The 16,290-nt window shown below is 47.4% G+C and overlaps 1 protein-coding gene across 1 annotated transcript in view; it reads left to right on the top strand.

Annotated features, from left to right (window-relative positions):
* Positions 1-15,111, top strand: part of LOC144175019 (cell division cycle protein 20 homolog) — a 28,871-nt gene extending 13,760 nt beyond the window's left edge. The window contains exons 6-10 of the mRNA XM_077704029.1: positions 728-918; positions 4,064-4,393; positions 7,668-7,793; positions 10,860-10,977; positions 13,527-15,111. Of these exons, the coding sequence (XP_077560155.1) occupies positions 728-918; positions 4,064-4,393; positions 7,668-7,793; positions 10,860-10,977; positions 13,527-13,708 (947 nt within the window). The 3' untranslated portion in view covers positions 13,709-15,111. The remainder of the gene's footprint in view (positions 1-727; positions 919-4,063; positions 4,394-7,667; positions 7,794-10,859; positions 10,978-13,526) is intronic.
* The last annotated feature ends 1,179 nt before the right edge of the window (positions 15,112-16,290 follow it).

The following is a 16,290-nucleotide window of genomic DNA, read 5'->3' on the forward strand; positions in this document are numbered from 1 at the left end:
ATTTTTGCCAATCGACAGGCTGGTTTAGTTTAATGTCTTTAAAACGCTTGAATATTACTTGTCTGTATGTCATTATGTTGTAGTGTTGGGAATTTGACGAACACAGCTCATCACTGGTAGACCGTGAGCGAGCTCTGCAAAAAGCTGAAAGTAGAGCTCGCTGAACTCGGAAAAATTCGTCAGCCCTTCTATTCTGTTAGCCGGGACGAGCAGTGAAGCTCTGGTGTTGTACCTCGATCGATGCATCTGTGCACAAAACAAAACATGTTTGAAATTGTGTTAATTAGCTGAACGAAACTTGGCAGGTCTAGAGTTTTATTCTACGGGATGAACATGGGCTGTCGGTTTCCCTCCCATAGAAGCCCCTGTATTGGCAGGAGGGGGAAATGTCACAATACTTACAACTCCACTCTGATCTAACTGGTCGTGGCAAGTAAATTAAACTCGGCATAAAGGTTGAATCATCTAAGCGGCCAATTTCAGTATCTTTTTCTTTTTTTCAAGATACCTAGTATATTAGATTGAGAGCTACAGAGCACTTCTGAGAAACTGGAGGTGCAAATGTTTTTGTGTTGATGCGGCGCTTAGACGGACAGACCTCGACCATTGCCAGAGGGTAGCTACATAGTATACCTTCCCTGTAAAATGTCTCAGCCGATAGCAACAGCTGGCACTGCAATGTCACGCTAGTTAACGGTCCCTTCTTGCCCCCTCCCTACCCTTCTAGACCTGAACCTGATGGACTGGTCGTCCCTGAACCTCCTGGTGGTTTGCCTCAAGGGTCAGGTGTACACCTGGGACGCCTCCACGGGCGCCGTGGACCAGCTGCTGGAGCTGCCTTCACCAGCCGAGTACATCTGCTCGGCTTCCTGGTGTGCTGATGGAACGTACCTGGCATTGGGGACCTCCGACAGCCAGGTTTGCACTGTCTCCTCCCTCTCTCTCCTTTTACTCCGTGTTCGTACGCAGGAGTACGGTTTCTCCGGACATGCACGACTGTAGAAGACAGTGGCTGGCTGGTTGTCTTTGTCACACTGATAGATGGAGAGACGGGTACAAAGTGTGCAACTATATAGCGAAGACATGCACATCACTGTCACAAGGCATCAGCTTGTTCTGTCACTTGCAAGCCGTTGAGGTGATGTCCTAAAGAAAGTGCTTTATTTGTATATGTTTACACGTAATCACCTTCAAAACGACCCCCTTGCACAGCAGTGCAGTCCTTGTATACTTGAGTACAAGTTAAGGACTGCTATAGCTCGTGTACTGCGTCACTCCGCTGAAGTGACTGATTCAGATGTGAACGCGTGCTTGTGTTTTGAAAGGAGATTGTGCTTAATGTGCGAGATTGTCGGCTGTTTCTCGCGTAGTTGGTTTTTCATCGCTGAAGTTATTTATAAGCAGCTGTTGCGACCGAGTGGGGGCACCCGATCCGAACTCCGTGGCCTCCGACATACGAGTGGTAGCGTGTATGATGCGAGCGGCCAACCGCTGTTGCAGCCGTGAAGAAGTCCAGAAGCCGTAGGCTAACGTAACTGTTTACTTCATAGCGAGAGGCGAGCCGAAGCCAAAGAACAATACCCCGACGGGCGAGGTTACAATACAGGACTCGAGCAGAGTGACAGCATGGATTCGCTGCTCAAACAGGAATGGATTACAGCGCTTGGGCGGCTTCTGTTTATACCCAAAAGCCATAACGGTCAAAACACCAACAAGTGGCAACACGCCACAAACATCTCGCACACACAACGCTCTTTCCAGAGTTCGTGGGTCGTCGGTAGCCTCGGCGCACGTTGAGTCCGAGAGAGGGGAGAGAGGAGGACTCCGCTGAGATCGCGGGGCCTCTGTGTCCTTGAACAAGTCTCGGCGCGCCGCTGGCAACTGCCGGAGTTTGAAGCGTGTTGAAAGCGAGGCGTCTGGCCCAGCTTGTCGAAACTTGAATAATGAGTCACCGACATGGTGGCGCCTGACGGCTGAAAGGGGCACGCAGTGGCTTCGCCGCACAGCCGAGGAGTGATGCGGGAAAGTACGGCGGCGCTGGCCGATTCGTAACACAGCTCAAGTCTGAAAAATCGTGGAAGACAACTTGTCTCATGCTCAATGTTCTTATGCTCAACTCTTATTAATGCAGTCATCACTGTGCACAAAGGAACAGTCTGCTGCAGTGATGAGGTGATACACTGCCGCTGTGGAGCATCCAGTGTCTCTTGTTGTCTCCCAGCAATGTTCTGCCCCTCTTGAACAGTGTCTGCCCGTCAAAACAGCTTGCATGAAAAATTAATAGGGCACTGAGCACGAAGAGAGCACGAGGCGTGCTAAGGATGAAGAGAGACACAAACGACATATACACATGCCTGTATGCGTCGTTTGTTACCCACCACGGTGGCTCAGTGGCCCAGTCGTGGTGCTGCTGAGCCCAAGGATGCGAGGTCCATCCCGGCCACAATGGCTGCCTTTCTGGTAGAGGCGAAAGGCAAACAGCAGAGTGTGGAAATTTCAGTGCACGTTAAAGAGGCCCAGGCCGGTCAAACTTAATCCCGAGTTCTCCGCTGCGGCGTGCCTCGTAGCCCAGGTGTGGCTTCGGTGCATAGAAGCCCACGATTGATCGATCTGGAGAACTCGGGATTAAGTTTGACCGGCCTGGGCCTCTTTAACGTGCACTGAAATTTCCACACTCTGCTGTTTGCCTTTCGCCTTGATTGATTGATTGATTGATTGATCAATCAATCAATCAATCGCATGTCATTTGTTTCTCTCTTTGTCCGCGTCTGCTTAGTGCCCTATTCCTTTCACCGCAGTCTTGAACCAACTAACCTTTGTGGTTTTTTTTTTACATTAACGCTATCTATCGACAAACAAAGGATTCTGGACCTTCAAAAGTTAGAGAGAGCAGCATGCACTTCCGTGTGCTTGAAAAAATATTGCTTTCGACGCACATCGAGCCCGGGTGGCTTAGAAGTGCTAGTGACAGGTAACCGAAATTGTGCAATTCCATTAGTACAAGTGATAGCAATACAAACTTTGGTATTGTCTTCTTTTGAACCACAAATAATGGTGATCAAGTTGGCTCTCTTGTTAAGTAATATATGGGCAGCCAGTGCCCAGTGTTTCCCAGTGCCCACTGTGTCCTGGTGACCGTCCTAATGAACCAAATTTATTTCTGACTTTGTAACTTTCTATTTGTGGTGTTGGAAGTAGTTTTACATCGTAAAAAGCATCTAACACTCTAAAGGGGGGACACTGGTCTTAAAACAACTTCTTTTAATTTTCAAGTAAACTTTGTGAAACTTTGTCAGCCTTGCTGCTTTTTTCCCCACTGATTTCAAATGTACCATTATTTTTTGAGTTGGTCAATTAGTTCCCAAGATAATTAGAGATAATTAGCCATTTTTGGCCAAACAATAGACAAAACAGTGTTGTCCATAAAACTGCAATTTTTATATTTTCCAATACTATGAACCCTGGTGCATTCAATAATCGAAGCAGTTTTTTTTTATGCATAGCTTGGAACTAATTTTACAGCCCATTAAACTTCGGTGTTTGCAATGGGCACTCAAAATGGTTCCTCGCCACTGGTGCCACCAAAGCTTAATGAGCTGTAAATTTAGTTCCAAGCGGTGCATCAGAAAACCGCTTTGATTATTCATTCACCAGGGTTCATAGTACTGAGAAATATAAAAACTAGTTTTATGGCCAACACTGTTTTGTCTGCTGTTTGACCAAAAATGTCTAATTATTTCTAATTATCTTGGTAACTAATTAACCAATTAAAAAAATAATGGCCTATTTGAAATCAGTGGGAAAAAAGCAGCAAGGCTGACAAATTTCACAAAGTTTACTTGAAAATTAGAAGTTGTTTTAAGACCAGTGTCCCCCCTTTAAGCAAAATAAGTTTTGGGCATCAAAGGGTTAAATGTTGGAAAAAAAAAAAACCACAAAGTGTGAGAAAAAAATTGTGCGTCAAAGGGTTCAAGAACTTTTGAAGTTTTTGATGAAGCCGCGAGCGGCGAGGTGTGACCGTCTGCCCCGTCGTTGCCTGCCACCCTGCCGCTGCGGAGCGCAGGTGCAGCTGTGGGACGTGCGTCAGCGCAAGCGGCTGCGGGTGCTCGGGGGCCACGCGTCGCGGGTGGGCTCGCTGAGCTGGAACGGGCACGTGCTGTCGAGCGGCGGACGGTCGGGCAGGGTGCACCACCACGACGTGCGGGTGGCCCAGCACCACGTGGGCACCCTGGAGGCCCACCAGCAGGAGGTGTGCGGCCTGCGCTGGTCGCCCGACGGCCGGCAGCTGGCCACCGGCGGCAACGACAACCTGCTGCGCGTCTGGCCCGCCACCATGAGCCACGGCCCCGTGCAGCCCGTGCACTCCTTCACCGAGCACCAGGCCGCCGTCAAGGTGGGCACCCGTCCAAGGGCCTCCTCGCCTGCAGCAGCCGAGGGGGTTCGGGAAGGGCACCACGGTTTAAAAGATGCCGTGCAGTACAGGGAGGTTTGACATCTTAGATGCTTTAGTGCGATCTTCCTTCCTTTTTCTTTCCCCCAGCACCTGGTCCCTGATTGCAGAGTGAATGGTAGCCTTCCTTCTCATGTGATTAGCTTTTCAGACTTGGGTGGGCTGTATCTTGGCATATCGCTGTACACCTCACCAAGGATTCAGGACAGTGCATCAGTCATGTTTTCAGTGAAGTCGGAGACCACTTTTCACGAAACTGCAATTTCTTTTTTTTCACCAGAAATCTCCATCCCGTGTCTTTTGATTAGTTTCTGGGGGCCCTGACGTCAGCACATGTTGGCTTTGTGGCAAAGCAGGAACGCAAATTCTTTTGGATCCTGTGCTCAGTATGCAGAGGTGGAAGTGCTGCACTGTTTGTGCCATGCTGCACCAGTCCGCTTTACCTGGGCCACCCTGCTCCAAAAGGGAGGATTGTGCCAAACTTGTTCCCAGGTGGGGCCGCAAAATTTGGGGCACCTGTGAGATGGGAAATGCCAGTCGCATTGTGCAGGGAGCAGCAGGCACTCTTTCGTTTAGCTGTCATTCACAATGTGGCGTACTCCGGGGACACTTTAAAGCACTAACGCTGCAGTTACTCGTCACAATTGCATGTTCTCGTAGTGGAGGCATGTCTTCACAAGACCATGAAGCGATTTTGAGGGGCGGCCAATGCGCAAATTGTGCCCCTAATTGCAGTTTCACCACACTATGCGTTGCGCCGTGATGCATGTGTTGTCACCAGTAGTCGTTGCAATCTACCTGCTTAGTGTCGAAAGCAGAAAATAAAATAGTTTTGCTGTTCAGTCGTACTCTCGCCACTTTATCTTATCGCAAATGCACTTGCCACTCCAAAGTTTAGATGCTGCTGGGTCAAACAGTATCAGATGACAGGTGCCACCCTGGCACAAGAGAGAGGGGAGATTCTGGTAAGCTAGCAATCAGCTTGGTAGGGGTCTAGCCATACAGTACTGCTTTTCAGACGTGCACCCCTCCCCAATTCTTCTTCTGGTAAGCCAGCTGTTTAAATTAGAAAAAAGTTGGTAAACGCTGGTGCGTTTGCTTTTAAGGAACATGACGCAGTTGCAAGATATTTTTGAGGTAGATATAAGCATGCATTACTTGGCCGAAAGAAATACACGAGGGTATTTTTTTTTTCTCTTGTTATTTGTAATCGTTATTTTTAATTTCTCTGACGTCTGGTCAGGTTTAGTTATGCAGTGCATCAAATTATCTTTTATTTCCTCTTGGTTTCTCTCTCTCTGGGTTTTCTTTCTCTCATTTGTCAGTCTCGTTTGATGTAGAATGAAGTTCTTACAGCTTAGATGCAAAAGGGGCCATTTTGCCTATCTGGTTTTGTCCGACTTGTTTCTCATGACTGTGATGGTGTCGTAATATCACCGGCGTTTTTTGTGCATGTGTCCGAAGTGTAGTTAAAAGTACCTGTAAAAACCCTCGCTTATCTCTAGTTTTTTCTTAGTAGTTGCTTTGACAACTGTTCTAATCGTGAAAACGAACTCGTCGGAGAAGTGGTCAACCCAGTATTGATCAAATGTTGAGTAAGAACAATTTGAAATTTCATTTTTTTTTTGTTTAAAAAAATAAAAAATTGTGAATAATTGATGTATGACTAGAAATCTGCTCCCAAATAGACTCGTACAGCCCCTGAACTACCCTTCAGCTGCTCCAAAACATTATTGCTGCACCTTGAGCTGCCCCAAAGGCACAAGCCACCCCTGCTGTTTGGCTTGGTATCTGTGCATGAAAGCCAAAACATGCACTGAAACGCATTCCAGTTTGTTTACAGCGCGTGTGTGCTTTGGCATCCAACATCACTGCAGGGCCCTGGCAGTCCAATAGCCCAGCGCACCCATCACTACTAACTGCAGTTAAACCTCGCTATAATTCAGTCAAAGGGGAGGTGTCACAATTTACTTGTTATAACGCTTAACTCTATCATTACAGCCGTAGCATACTTTTACTACAAATAGCATACTTTTAGTACAAATATGCTCAAGGGGTGCCACTGTTACCCAAGCAAAAGGTTGGTCGTATCGCAGCTTGTTGCACGGCGGTCCCTAACAAGACCACCGCTCTCCCTCGCTTGATTTGCGTGTGAGTGAGAAAAAGGGGAAAGGAAAGCATCTGCTTTATGTTGCTCTCAAACCAACTCTCATATCTCCGACTGCTCCAAAGAAGTTTTCGATTGCTCTTTGTTTGGTCTTCCTAGAAAGGCAGGCACAGCATCAGTGATGGATTCTTTGATACCAGAGGCACCATGCTCGTAGAGATGTCAACATCCTTTGCCACCTCGGTTGTCTCGTGCAAGATGTGATGGCTCGCTCCTATTGTAGCCGACTGACAGGAGTTGAGTCCTCAACTCCAGCGCTATACCCTGCATGTAAACCGTTGTTGATTATAAATGAATGTTTCATAGCCATGGATTATGTGCTGCACGAGTGCTCATTGTGAAGCGTTGTTAACTGCTCCCCTCGTAATTACCTTGCTTAGCTAATTATTCTACCCGCCGTGGTGGCTCAGTGGCTAAGGCGTTGCGCTGCTGAGCACGCGGTAGCGGGTTCGATTCCCGGCCGCGGCGGCTGCTTTTCTGATGGAGGCAAAAAGCAAAAACGCCCGTGTGTGTGAGATTTAGCGGACGTTAAAGATCCCCAGGTGGTCAAAATTAATCCGGAGCTCTCCACTACAGCGCGCCTCATCGCCTGCGCTGCGTCGGCGCATTAAACCCTACAATCAATCAATCGTAGCTAATTATTCTCTACCAAAACTAGGCCACCGTCAAACTTACAGTATACAGGGCCTTGTATGCAGCATGCACACCTGAACTGCTGATTGCATGAAGATTCCTATAGCTTGGAGCGTTTGCGAAACCAAGTGTGCAAACATGTCTTGGCAACTTTCTGCAAAAGCAAGAATCCGGCGTAGAATCTGGAGCCAGCAGTATGTAGTGCAACAGTCCAGCACTACATGACATGTAGTGCTGGAGCTGACTGCATTGTTTCGCTGTGGTTAGTACTTAGTTTGGTGCTTTTAGCGACTTTTTCAGTGAGTGCTCCTGGCTAGTCTCTCCTCTTGCTTTGGTTCTGCGCTTGGCCCTTCTGCTGTCTCATAGTGTGGCAGCAAGTACCGAGTTCCTGTCGACCCCTGTGTCTCTCTCCCCCAGGCCATAGCGTGGTGCCCATGGCAGCCCAACCTGCTGGCCAGTGGAGGCGGCACGGCCGACCGCTGCATCCGCTTCTGGAGCTGCAGCATCGGCACCCAGGTCAACCACGTTGACACGGGATCGCAGGTGCGCTGCTGCCGTCGTGCCTTTTTTTTTTTTTTTTTGTCTCTGGGATACTGTACCACACCGGAGCAGTAAAGCTCCCGGGGGGGCATAACCTGGCCGTGTATTTGACAAACCTGGCAGCCTAGACACGCCCCATTTTTTTTCGCGACGTACTGGAAGAATCTAAGGACAGGTAAATTGGCAAATGTATTGGTAGGCTACACCGACCTAAAAGATACCGAACTATTCTCATTTCTGAAAGGAATACATAGTTTACCTAGTGCAGTTAAACCTCGTTATAATGAAATTGAAGGGGTGCCGCGATTTGATCGTTATAACCAATATTTCGTTACAGCCGTAGCGGGCATTTACCACAAATATTGTGCACTGTATTTGCCCGAAACAAATAGCGAGCCAAATTAAATCTCTCCACATTGCGGTACACAACTATATAACCGCAATCTGAAGATAAAAAGGAAAAGTCGCGCACTTAATTTAGCGCAGTAACTTGTACAAGATACGTAGCTTGTATTTTAAATAGACTTTGCTGCAAAATGACTGCTTGCTCTGCTTCGTGCCCTGTGTGATTGCTTTTATCATAGCCACCTTCTGGTGTAGCATTATACTTTTGCTTCCGCCTGGCGCATTCATGCTGCTCGAATCGCGCGTGCATCAAGATAAAAGATAAGTCTGAAGTATTAAAGAAATGTGCACACAACTGCAGCAACGCACCTCCTGCAGCGCACGTCGGCGAGTGACAACAGTTGCAGGCGAGGAGGCGAGCGCGCCGTGGCTAGAGCAGAATTTATACTAGTGCACTCTACTGCGGCTGTGTGTGCCGCATGCATTGGCTGCGTGCAGTGTGCGGCGAGGGAAAGCTGGGAATGGTTTCGCTGGCACAGCGGACGCATGGCGTGCTGTCCGGCTTTGCATGCGTTGCTGGAAGGTGCACAGCTGGAGTTTTCAACTGCTGAATAGTTTTTTTTTTTTTTTGCATACCGTCTCAAATCCACGCTGTGCACTGTCGTGAAATTGGCTCTAAATTTTAATTCCTAACGAAGTCTGTTCGTTATATTCTGCAACAATGGTTTGACCAAGGATTCTTTGTGGCAGGTGCGGTGGCCCCTTTTCTGATGGAGACGAAAAGCAAAATGCCCGTGTGCGGGATTTCGGCACACGTTTAGAGATCCCCAGGTGGTCAAAATTAATCCGGAGCCCTCCACTACGGCGCGCCTGATCGCACCGTAAACTCAATCGATTGATTGATCGATCGACTTTAAAGGGACACTGAAGTGAATTTGTCAAGCTCCCGTTTTTGCTTGCACTGCGTAGACTGGCTCAAATTAGCACACTTTTCATCGTTTATCCGGTTGACAAATCGGTAATTATTTTACAAAGCGCGAAAGAAGAAAAACTACCATGCGCGGTTTGCGGCGGCGACACCAACTAAAGCTGTGACGTTAGGAGGAGCGGGCACCGTGATTGGACGATGCCCAAGGTGAGCAACCAAACAAGTTTTGGTTTCGGTTTCGGTTCTGTAAAACATAACCAATGGCGTTGTTGGATGGGCATTCTGAATATCTCGGTAATCATCGTACTGCGCTTCTGCCATGTTGTCGGCTGTAAAATGCACAAGATAAGCCTCCCAGGACGGCTTGTAGTCGTAACATTCACTAGCCGAGACCTACGCAGTGCATGAACGCCCGCCGCGTACCCGCAGACGCCCAAATGTCATGCGCTTTTCCCCCATATTTGGAGCTTGCCTCCCTCATGCCTGTATCGTAAAAAGCGTGTTCGCACCAGGCCAAGGGTCTGTTCATTCTGGCCTGTGCCCACTGCCTGCAAGCAGTCGATGCTTATGGCAACAGCACGCCAACGAGAACTCGCTAGCGTGCCAGTGCCAGCCTGCACGCGTTTTGTGAACTAGTTCGTGTAGCCATGAACGTTGCGGCCCAAAAAAAGGTGAACTCAATATAGAAAACATCGGCGGAAAACAAAGTTAACTTGCAAAAAAAAAAAAAAGCACGTACCCGCGTTGATTCGAACTCGTGACTTGCAAAACACTTGCGCTGACATACCTAGTGCCCCAGACCACTGAGCCACGGAGCGGGATGCGAAAGCCTTGCTAATATAGGGTATATATTGTACAACCGGTTTACACTTTTATTTAGTTTTGGCATTTCAAGCAGCTTAGGTGACTATTTGTTGTACTGCGCTCGTGCAGTAAGCGTCGCCCGAGTTTCCACAGTAGCTCACGTCTAGCAATTGCATTTCGTAGACGGAAAAGCGTTCGCAGATGCGTAGTCGTGCTGCTGACCGCTGTGCTTGTTCGCCCAGCGCAAAAAAGTGCTTTCCGCGCCCTAGTTTTACGCTGTACGGTAAAAATATCAGTTGATTTTATTTCCTTAGTACCTATATTGACTTCGCTGACTCTTCGCCCGCCTTCAAGAGGCCTTATATTTTCCTACTGGCGTACCAGTCAGCGAAGCGTCGCATGTGCGCTTGTGCAGCGCTTGTGTGAAGCGACCTTGACTTGGAGCTAGATACAGTGTACAAACAAACCAAGTAAAGAAAGGCACATTCTTCCATTCACAAACGTGTCCTGGCTTCGTTTCAACTAAGCGAACGAATTGCGACCAAGCAATTTTTTTTAACCTCTTTGATTGCGACGACCCGCCGGCGGCCGGCGGACGAAACGCTGGGCCGACTGACTGTCTGAAGGCCGGGGAGCCGTGCAGTAGCGCAGCCAATTGCCAGCTCATCCCCTCCTGACGTCACACGAAAACGCCACAGAAAATGGGCGAGCGTAAAGAGAGGAGGACAGCATTTTCGAATTAGTTTTTCTACTAAATAAAATCGCGTAAACGCGCCTAGAGTGGTCGAAACATGGCCTGGGGACTCCGGACTACAATTTGCGCTAGTAATCCCGCAATGTTTACATGTCACTTCAGTGTCCCTTTAAAGTGGCCAATTTCACTTAACTTGTACTGCTAATCAGTTGATGAATATGAAGAAACCTGTGTCTCAGGGGGGAACTCGTATGACGTTGGGTTGGCCTTGCTAAACTTGAGTGTCCATGTTCGACAGGTGTCTTCCCTCCTGTGGTCGAACGAGTACAAAGAAATCATCTCGGGTCACGGCTTTTCAAAGCACGAGCTGAGCATCTGGAAGTACCCGTCCATGAGGAAAGTCGCAGAACTCACAGGTGAGCTTGTCAAGCTTCCCCACTAGGTAATCTCGCAACTGCGCGATTCAAACAAATCCTATGCTCATTTAGTGAGGGGGAGCGGGGGGGGTATTGTGTTCTGTGTGTACATTTGTTGTGGTTGGGAATTCATATTTGAGTTGAGCTTTATCATTTGCTGTCAAGTTTGTGTTGTGTAATCAAACTTTCAGAGTGGGCAGAACCCAATGTTATCTATGTGGTGAACTACTACTACATACGAGTCATATGTATACAGTCCATCCCGGATATATCGAACTCCAAGGGGATCGCGGAATAATTCACATAATTTGAAATATAAATAATGCCCATCTGAAGCTTGCCCAAAAACCCCGCACATCACTGAGTCCGCGAGCTTCGCTTGCCTTATCTTCTGCGTCACGAAGTTCACCAAACTGCCTTCAAGCTAACTAACGCCATTCGGATGAGAAAGCCCAGTGCTGTCCAGTGCACCACCACGGCTGCGAATTATGTTGCATGCTGACGCAAGCTCGGCTTCCGTAGGTAGTTGGGAACGTTGTCAGGGTCGCTACTAAGGTCCGCTTCTTCAGTGACGGCAATCCCCGCCACAATCGCTGCATTGTTGCGATCCTCCACAGCCTGCACGGTGTTGTCAACACTTGCAAACTTATGTGCTGTTGCGGCATCTGGAATTTTGCACGGGAATGCTGACTGCTTTCTAATTCACTCTCAAGGCACTCAACACCATTGGCTTTTGTGTCCGAACACCTCTTCACTGGAGCTGCAACGAAGCCACTTTGTGGAATCAGCTGCAGCGACACTCGCACATCACGCTCCAGAACGCCCGGGCTGCGCTGCCTTCACCTGATGCCAGCTTGCTCTGCAGTGTCAGCTCAAACGTGCTGCGAGGAATTTCGAATTTCGAATGCCTCTGCAACTGACGACCTCTTCTTGCTGGCCCACTCCACTGATCTAGCGATGTCCACCTTTGTTGCTAAATCCAAATCGTTCCTTTTTTTTTTTTTCTCGAGATTATGACTCCGAAGACATGCCACTGCAAACATGCACCACGCCACACCACTCTCCAGGCCAGCAGAGAGCTGCTGGGTCACAACGCCTCCCGTTGGTTTCCCCCCTTCACCTTCTCCTTTCGCATACAATCGCACCCTACGTTCTCCTTGTCATGAGGCTTTCCCCATGCTAGCACATCGAACCGGTCCAGCAGGGGTTAAAGGCCACCCAAGCGACGAGACACGGGAGAAGTCGTCATCATCATCATAATCATTGCACACAATGCCATCAGGAGAAGCATACTTGCAGGGGCACCTGTGGTTCGATATATGGATTGTGACAGTGGACGAGAGTTCGCTGCACGCGTACAAAAGTGGTATACTTTTGCTTAAGATTTCCTGTAGGATGTTGAGGACTGTTCAATATGTGCAATAATTTTATATATCCGGGGTCGACTGTATTGCAACTTGAAGATTGCCAGCTAGGTTTTCTCGTGGCGCAAGCAGTTTTTCTATGCGGTGCCATACAGCCTGGCTAACTGCAAAAGAGTGCCTGAAAAAACGCGTAACTGGTTACACTTCCATCGCTTCCTTTTTTTCAGTTCAGTTCTTTTTGTCATGTTAGTAATGTGAGAATGCAATAATAAAGTTAATATACAGACGAGGGTCCCGAGGTCAAACGACAAGGCACCCTCAGTTGTTACAAAATACAATAACACTGTGAATGCAGCAAAAATCAAAGCAGCTACAAAGTTCATAATTGCAAGTAGTGCCCTTGAACTGACAATGGGTGCAGCTTAAGTAGGGAACAAGTGCAGGGAAAAAAGACTCCATTTAAGGGGGCACGTGGGTCTTTGATCAAAACTTTATTTTTGCAGTTATGATGATAAAAAATTGGAGTTTTTCATTTTAATTGTAGATATAAAGTTTGTTTTTGTGAAAAACTACTGAATTCAAATTTATTCGGATTTTTATATTTCATTTTTTGACAGCTTTTGCAAAAAAAAGACTGCTGGAGTGATGCAGCCGAACAAGGTACCAGTGAACGGTGCACAAATCAAGGAGTGCAATAAGACCAATGTTATCATTCTGTCTGGTCTGTAGCAGAAGTTACGGCTGAAGTTTGAGCTTGGAAGGCAAAACCAGTTTTTCTGGTTCCTACCTTCCAAGCCCAAACTTCAAACGGTCGTAACTTCTGCTACAGACCAGATAGAATGATAACACTGGTCTTATTGCACTCCTTGATTTGTGCACCGTTCACTGGTACCTCGTTCAGCTGCATCACTCCAGCAGTCTTTTTTTGCAAAAGCTGTCAAAAAATGAAATATTAAAAATCTGAATAAATTTGAATTGAGTAGTTTTTCACAAAAACAAACTTTATATCTACAACTAAAAAAACTGCATATCTCCTCCAATTTTTATCATAACGTTAAAAATAAGCATTCTTGGTTTAAGACCAGTGCTTAACAAAATGTAGAGTGAAATTAATTGGTGGCAATGAGGTGCAAAGTTATGTGTATCGGGCAAAAAGATAGCATTTCTCCCGTTATCCCTTTGAAGGTCACACGGCGCGCGTCCTCAGCATGAGCCTCAGCCCTGACGGAAGCATGGTGGCTTCGGCCGGCGCGGACGAGACCCTAAGGATCTGGAACTGCTTTGCCGTCGATGCGACCAAGAAGAAGCAGCAGATGCTACGCATGGAAGCCACCACATCGACCATCTTCCGCCAGAGCATTCGCTGAGCAGCATTCGTCATCCCTTCAAGTCATTCACCATTGTTGACAAGAGAGCCCTTATTGTGCCACGCCCGCAGCAGTTGTAACTGCAAGAAAATGGCTCTCGCTGCATGCGTCACATTTGGGCATTTCAAAATTCCCTTTTACCAGAAACTGACGACCACGGCCACAGCCACACGTGTAATTTGCTTAGCATTTCATTTCATTTATTGGTACCCTCCTTTTTACCCCTCCTTTTCCGCCCTACAATTCTTACAGGCCTCCGAGCCAGCCCTTTCGATAATAAAGTTGAGAGGTGAGACAGCTGTGCATATTGCGCAGATTTGATACAAATTTGTTTTCCTGCGCCAGGCTGCTCCAAAAGCTTGAAAATTGCAAAAATTGCGCCAAACTGCACCCAAACAGCCTGAGAGCCAAGGAATTTAATGCTCCCGTCGGTTTCAGTGGGGAAAAATGCTTACTGACAGCATAATTTTCCAACACCGCCATGGTGATGCTGTTTGTAAAGGTTTAATTGATTGATTATTCCATAAAAACCCGCATAAAATTGTCCCCGAGATAGTTTTTTTGAAAGTCACAATGTCGGGTTCCACATGGTATATTCCGTGCGGTTTTAAAATTTTCCCATCGAAAGCCACTGCAAAGTCCTGTAGAAAAAATACTTTTGCGTACTGAGGCGTCAAACCGCTTGTGCAAGTTGATGAAAAAAAACGGGAATTTTTGGAGCGCCGTATCTCCAGAACGACATTACTGGGCGCCGCCATCTTGGTGTGAAGATGTGAAAACATGGCCGCTGGGCGAAGCAGTTCTTTGTGGTTCAGGCAGAGCGCTCTTCGTTGATTTCTACTTTGGTTTTAGTTATGGGGGTGGCTGGGTTTACATTTAGTCATTTGATCTGTTGCGGGAAGTTGCACGGCTCAAAAGACGAGAGTTAATCGAAAACAACATAGCGCCCGCGAATTCACCGTGTTTCGGCCTTGACTGTGAGGCGCTGTGCGTGCTTGAGGTGAAATTTCGGACTCGTTGCGGTTTTATAAAACACTGAGTTATTGCTGCCTTTCACAGCAAACTTGCGAGCGACAAGAATGGGACGATCGACGCTGCAGAAGGGGCGGCCTGATAGAGGGACGGGCTATTATTGCGTGCTAGTAATAATGGTTCATCTATGTGAAGTGAAATTTAATGCCAAAAGGGAGGTGGCTAAACATACTAACGTTAATCAGATTATGATCGTAGTGAACGTGCACCTTAGGGATTGAAATGGGAGGGCTGGTGGGGTGCAATGACTGTGACCTCGCTTTGTGCAACTTTTGCCGTGGCTCTACAGTTGTGCGTAAAGACGAGTCTGGGATTACAAAAATAACAATTTCGGCATTCACATGATAATAAAAATGCCTTACGATTGCTTAGTTTGTCGATTCGATATTTTCAATGCAACTCCACGCTATGTATGCATAGAGCCTAAGAATTTAAAAAATGGATATAATAGTATACAGTTAAACCTCGATATAGCGAAGTCGTACTTGGGGCCGCAAATTTCGTTAAATCGAGAATTTCGTAAAATCGAGGTTTCGATTTTACAGTTCATTTAACCAGTTATTGGGGTTTTAACACTTTGGCCCTCGCCAGGCAACAACTGCTATGTAGTTACCTCTCCAATTAAAGCGAAATTTGTACTAAAACTGGCCGCGAAAATTGTGTGAATTTAGAGTTTCAACACTTGGGCAAAAGAATTCGGATAGCCGACGGTAGTTCATGTGTCATCGTAAAACCGGTGCTTTTTCCGCAACGCCTCAATAAATATGATAGCAGACTAGGTTTCCACTTTTTCTTTTTTTCATTTCGGTCACTACTAAATGCCGCTGTTAGTCAATTGAACCCGCGCCCGCGTCCATGTCCCGTGAACTTCACCCCGCCGAGGTGCTCGTTCGAAGTTACGCCTCTTTTCGTCCATTCAGTGGTAGGCTTAGGCGCGGCGGGCCAACAGCGGAAGGCTGCTATGAAACTTTCGAAAGACTTTTTTCATGTACAAAGGGTCTGCAGTATGGGCGCGTGATGCAACCACAACACTCGAGATAAAGCCATGATTGCGAGTTGAGCGGAGTACACGCGTACCGCTTCACTGTGTAGAGCAGCGCTTACGTGCTCCGGAAAGCGGAAAGCTTACATTAAAATTCTTCCGGCCAAATTCGATTAAGCAATTACTTTTATGCCCACTGAGCCCTTACGAAACTGATTTCTCCGCACCGCAGCTGTCTAATGAACGCTGGTGAAACGAAGATGACCACGTTCAAAGAGAGCAATTTATTGCCACCAGCACTCGATGTTCAAGCCGTAGTGAAGAAGTCCGTAAGCAGTGCTTGGCGTTTCTTGACCAGGGCGGGCTTTACGTGACGCTCGTATGCTGACAGCGCTAACAAGGTCTTAAACATTCGTGTGCACCTGCGTGCCTCCGCAGAACATCGATGGCATCCATCACACTTCGGTGGCTGTCAGTTTCACCGAGCTTCCTCAGGCTCTTGTTCGGAACACTTTTCTTTCTCTTGGAGTGCTCATGCTGCTTACAAGACTCACCTAACGATGCACGA

The sequence above is a fragment of the Haemaphysalis longicornis genome, unplaced genomic scaffold (genome assembly GCF_048455015.1).
Source record: "Haemaphysalis longicornis isolate Haplotype H1 unplaced genomic scaffold, Haemaphysalis longicornis Haplotype H1 scaffold_3, whole genome shotgun sequence".
Taxonomy (NCBI): domain Eukaryota; kingdom Metazoa; phylum Arthropoda; class Arachnida; order Ixodida; family Ixodidae; genus Haemaphysalis; species Haemaphysalis longicornis.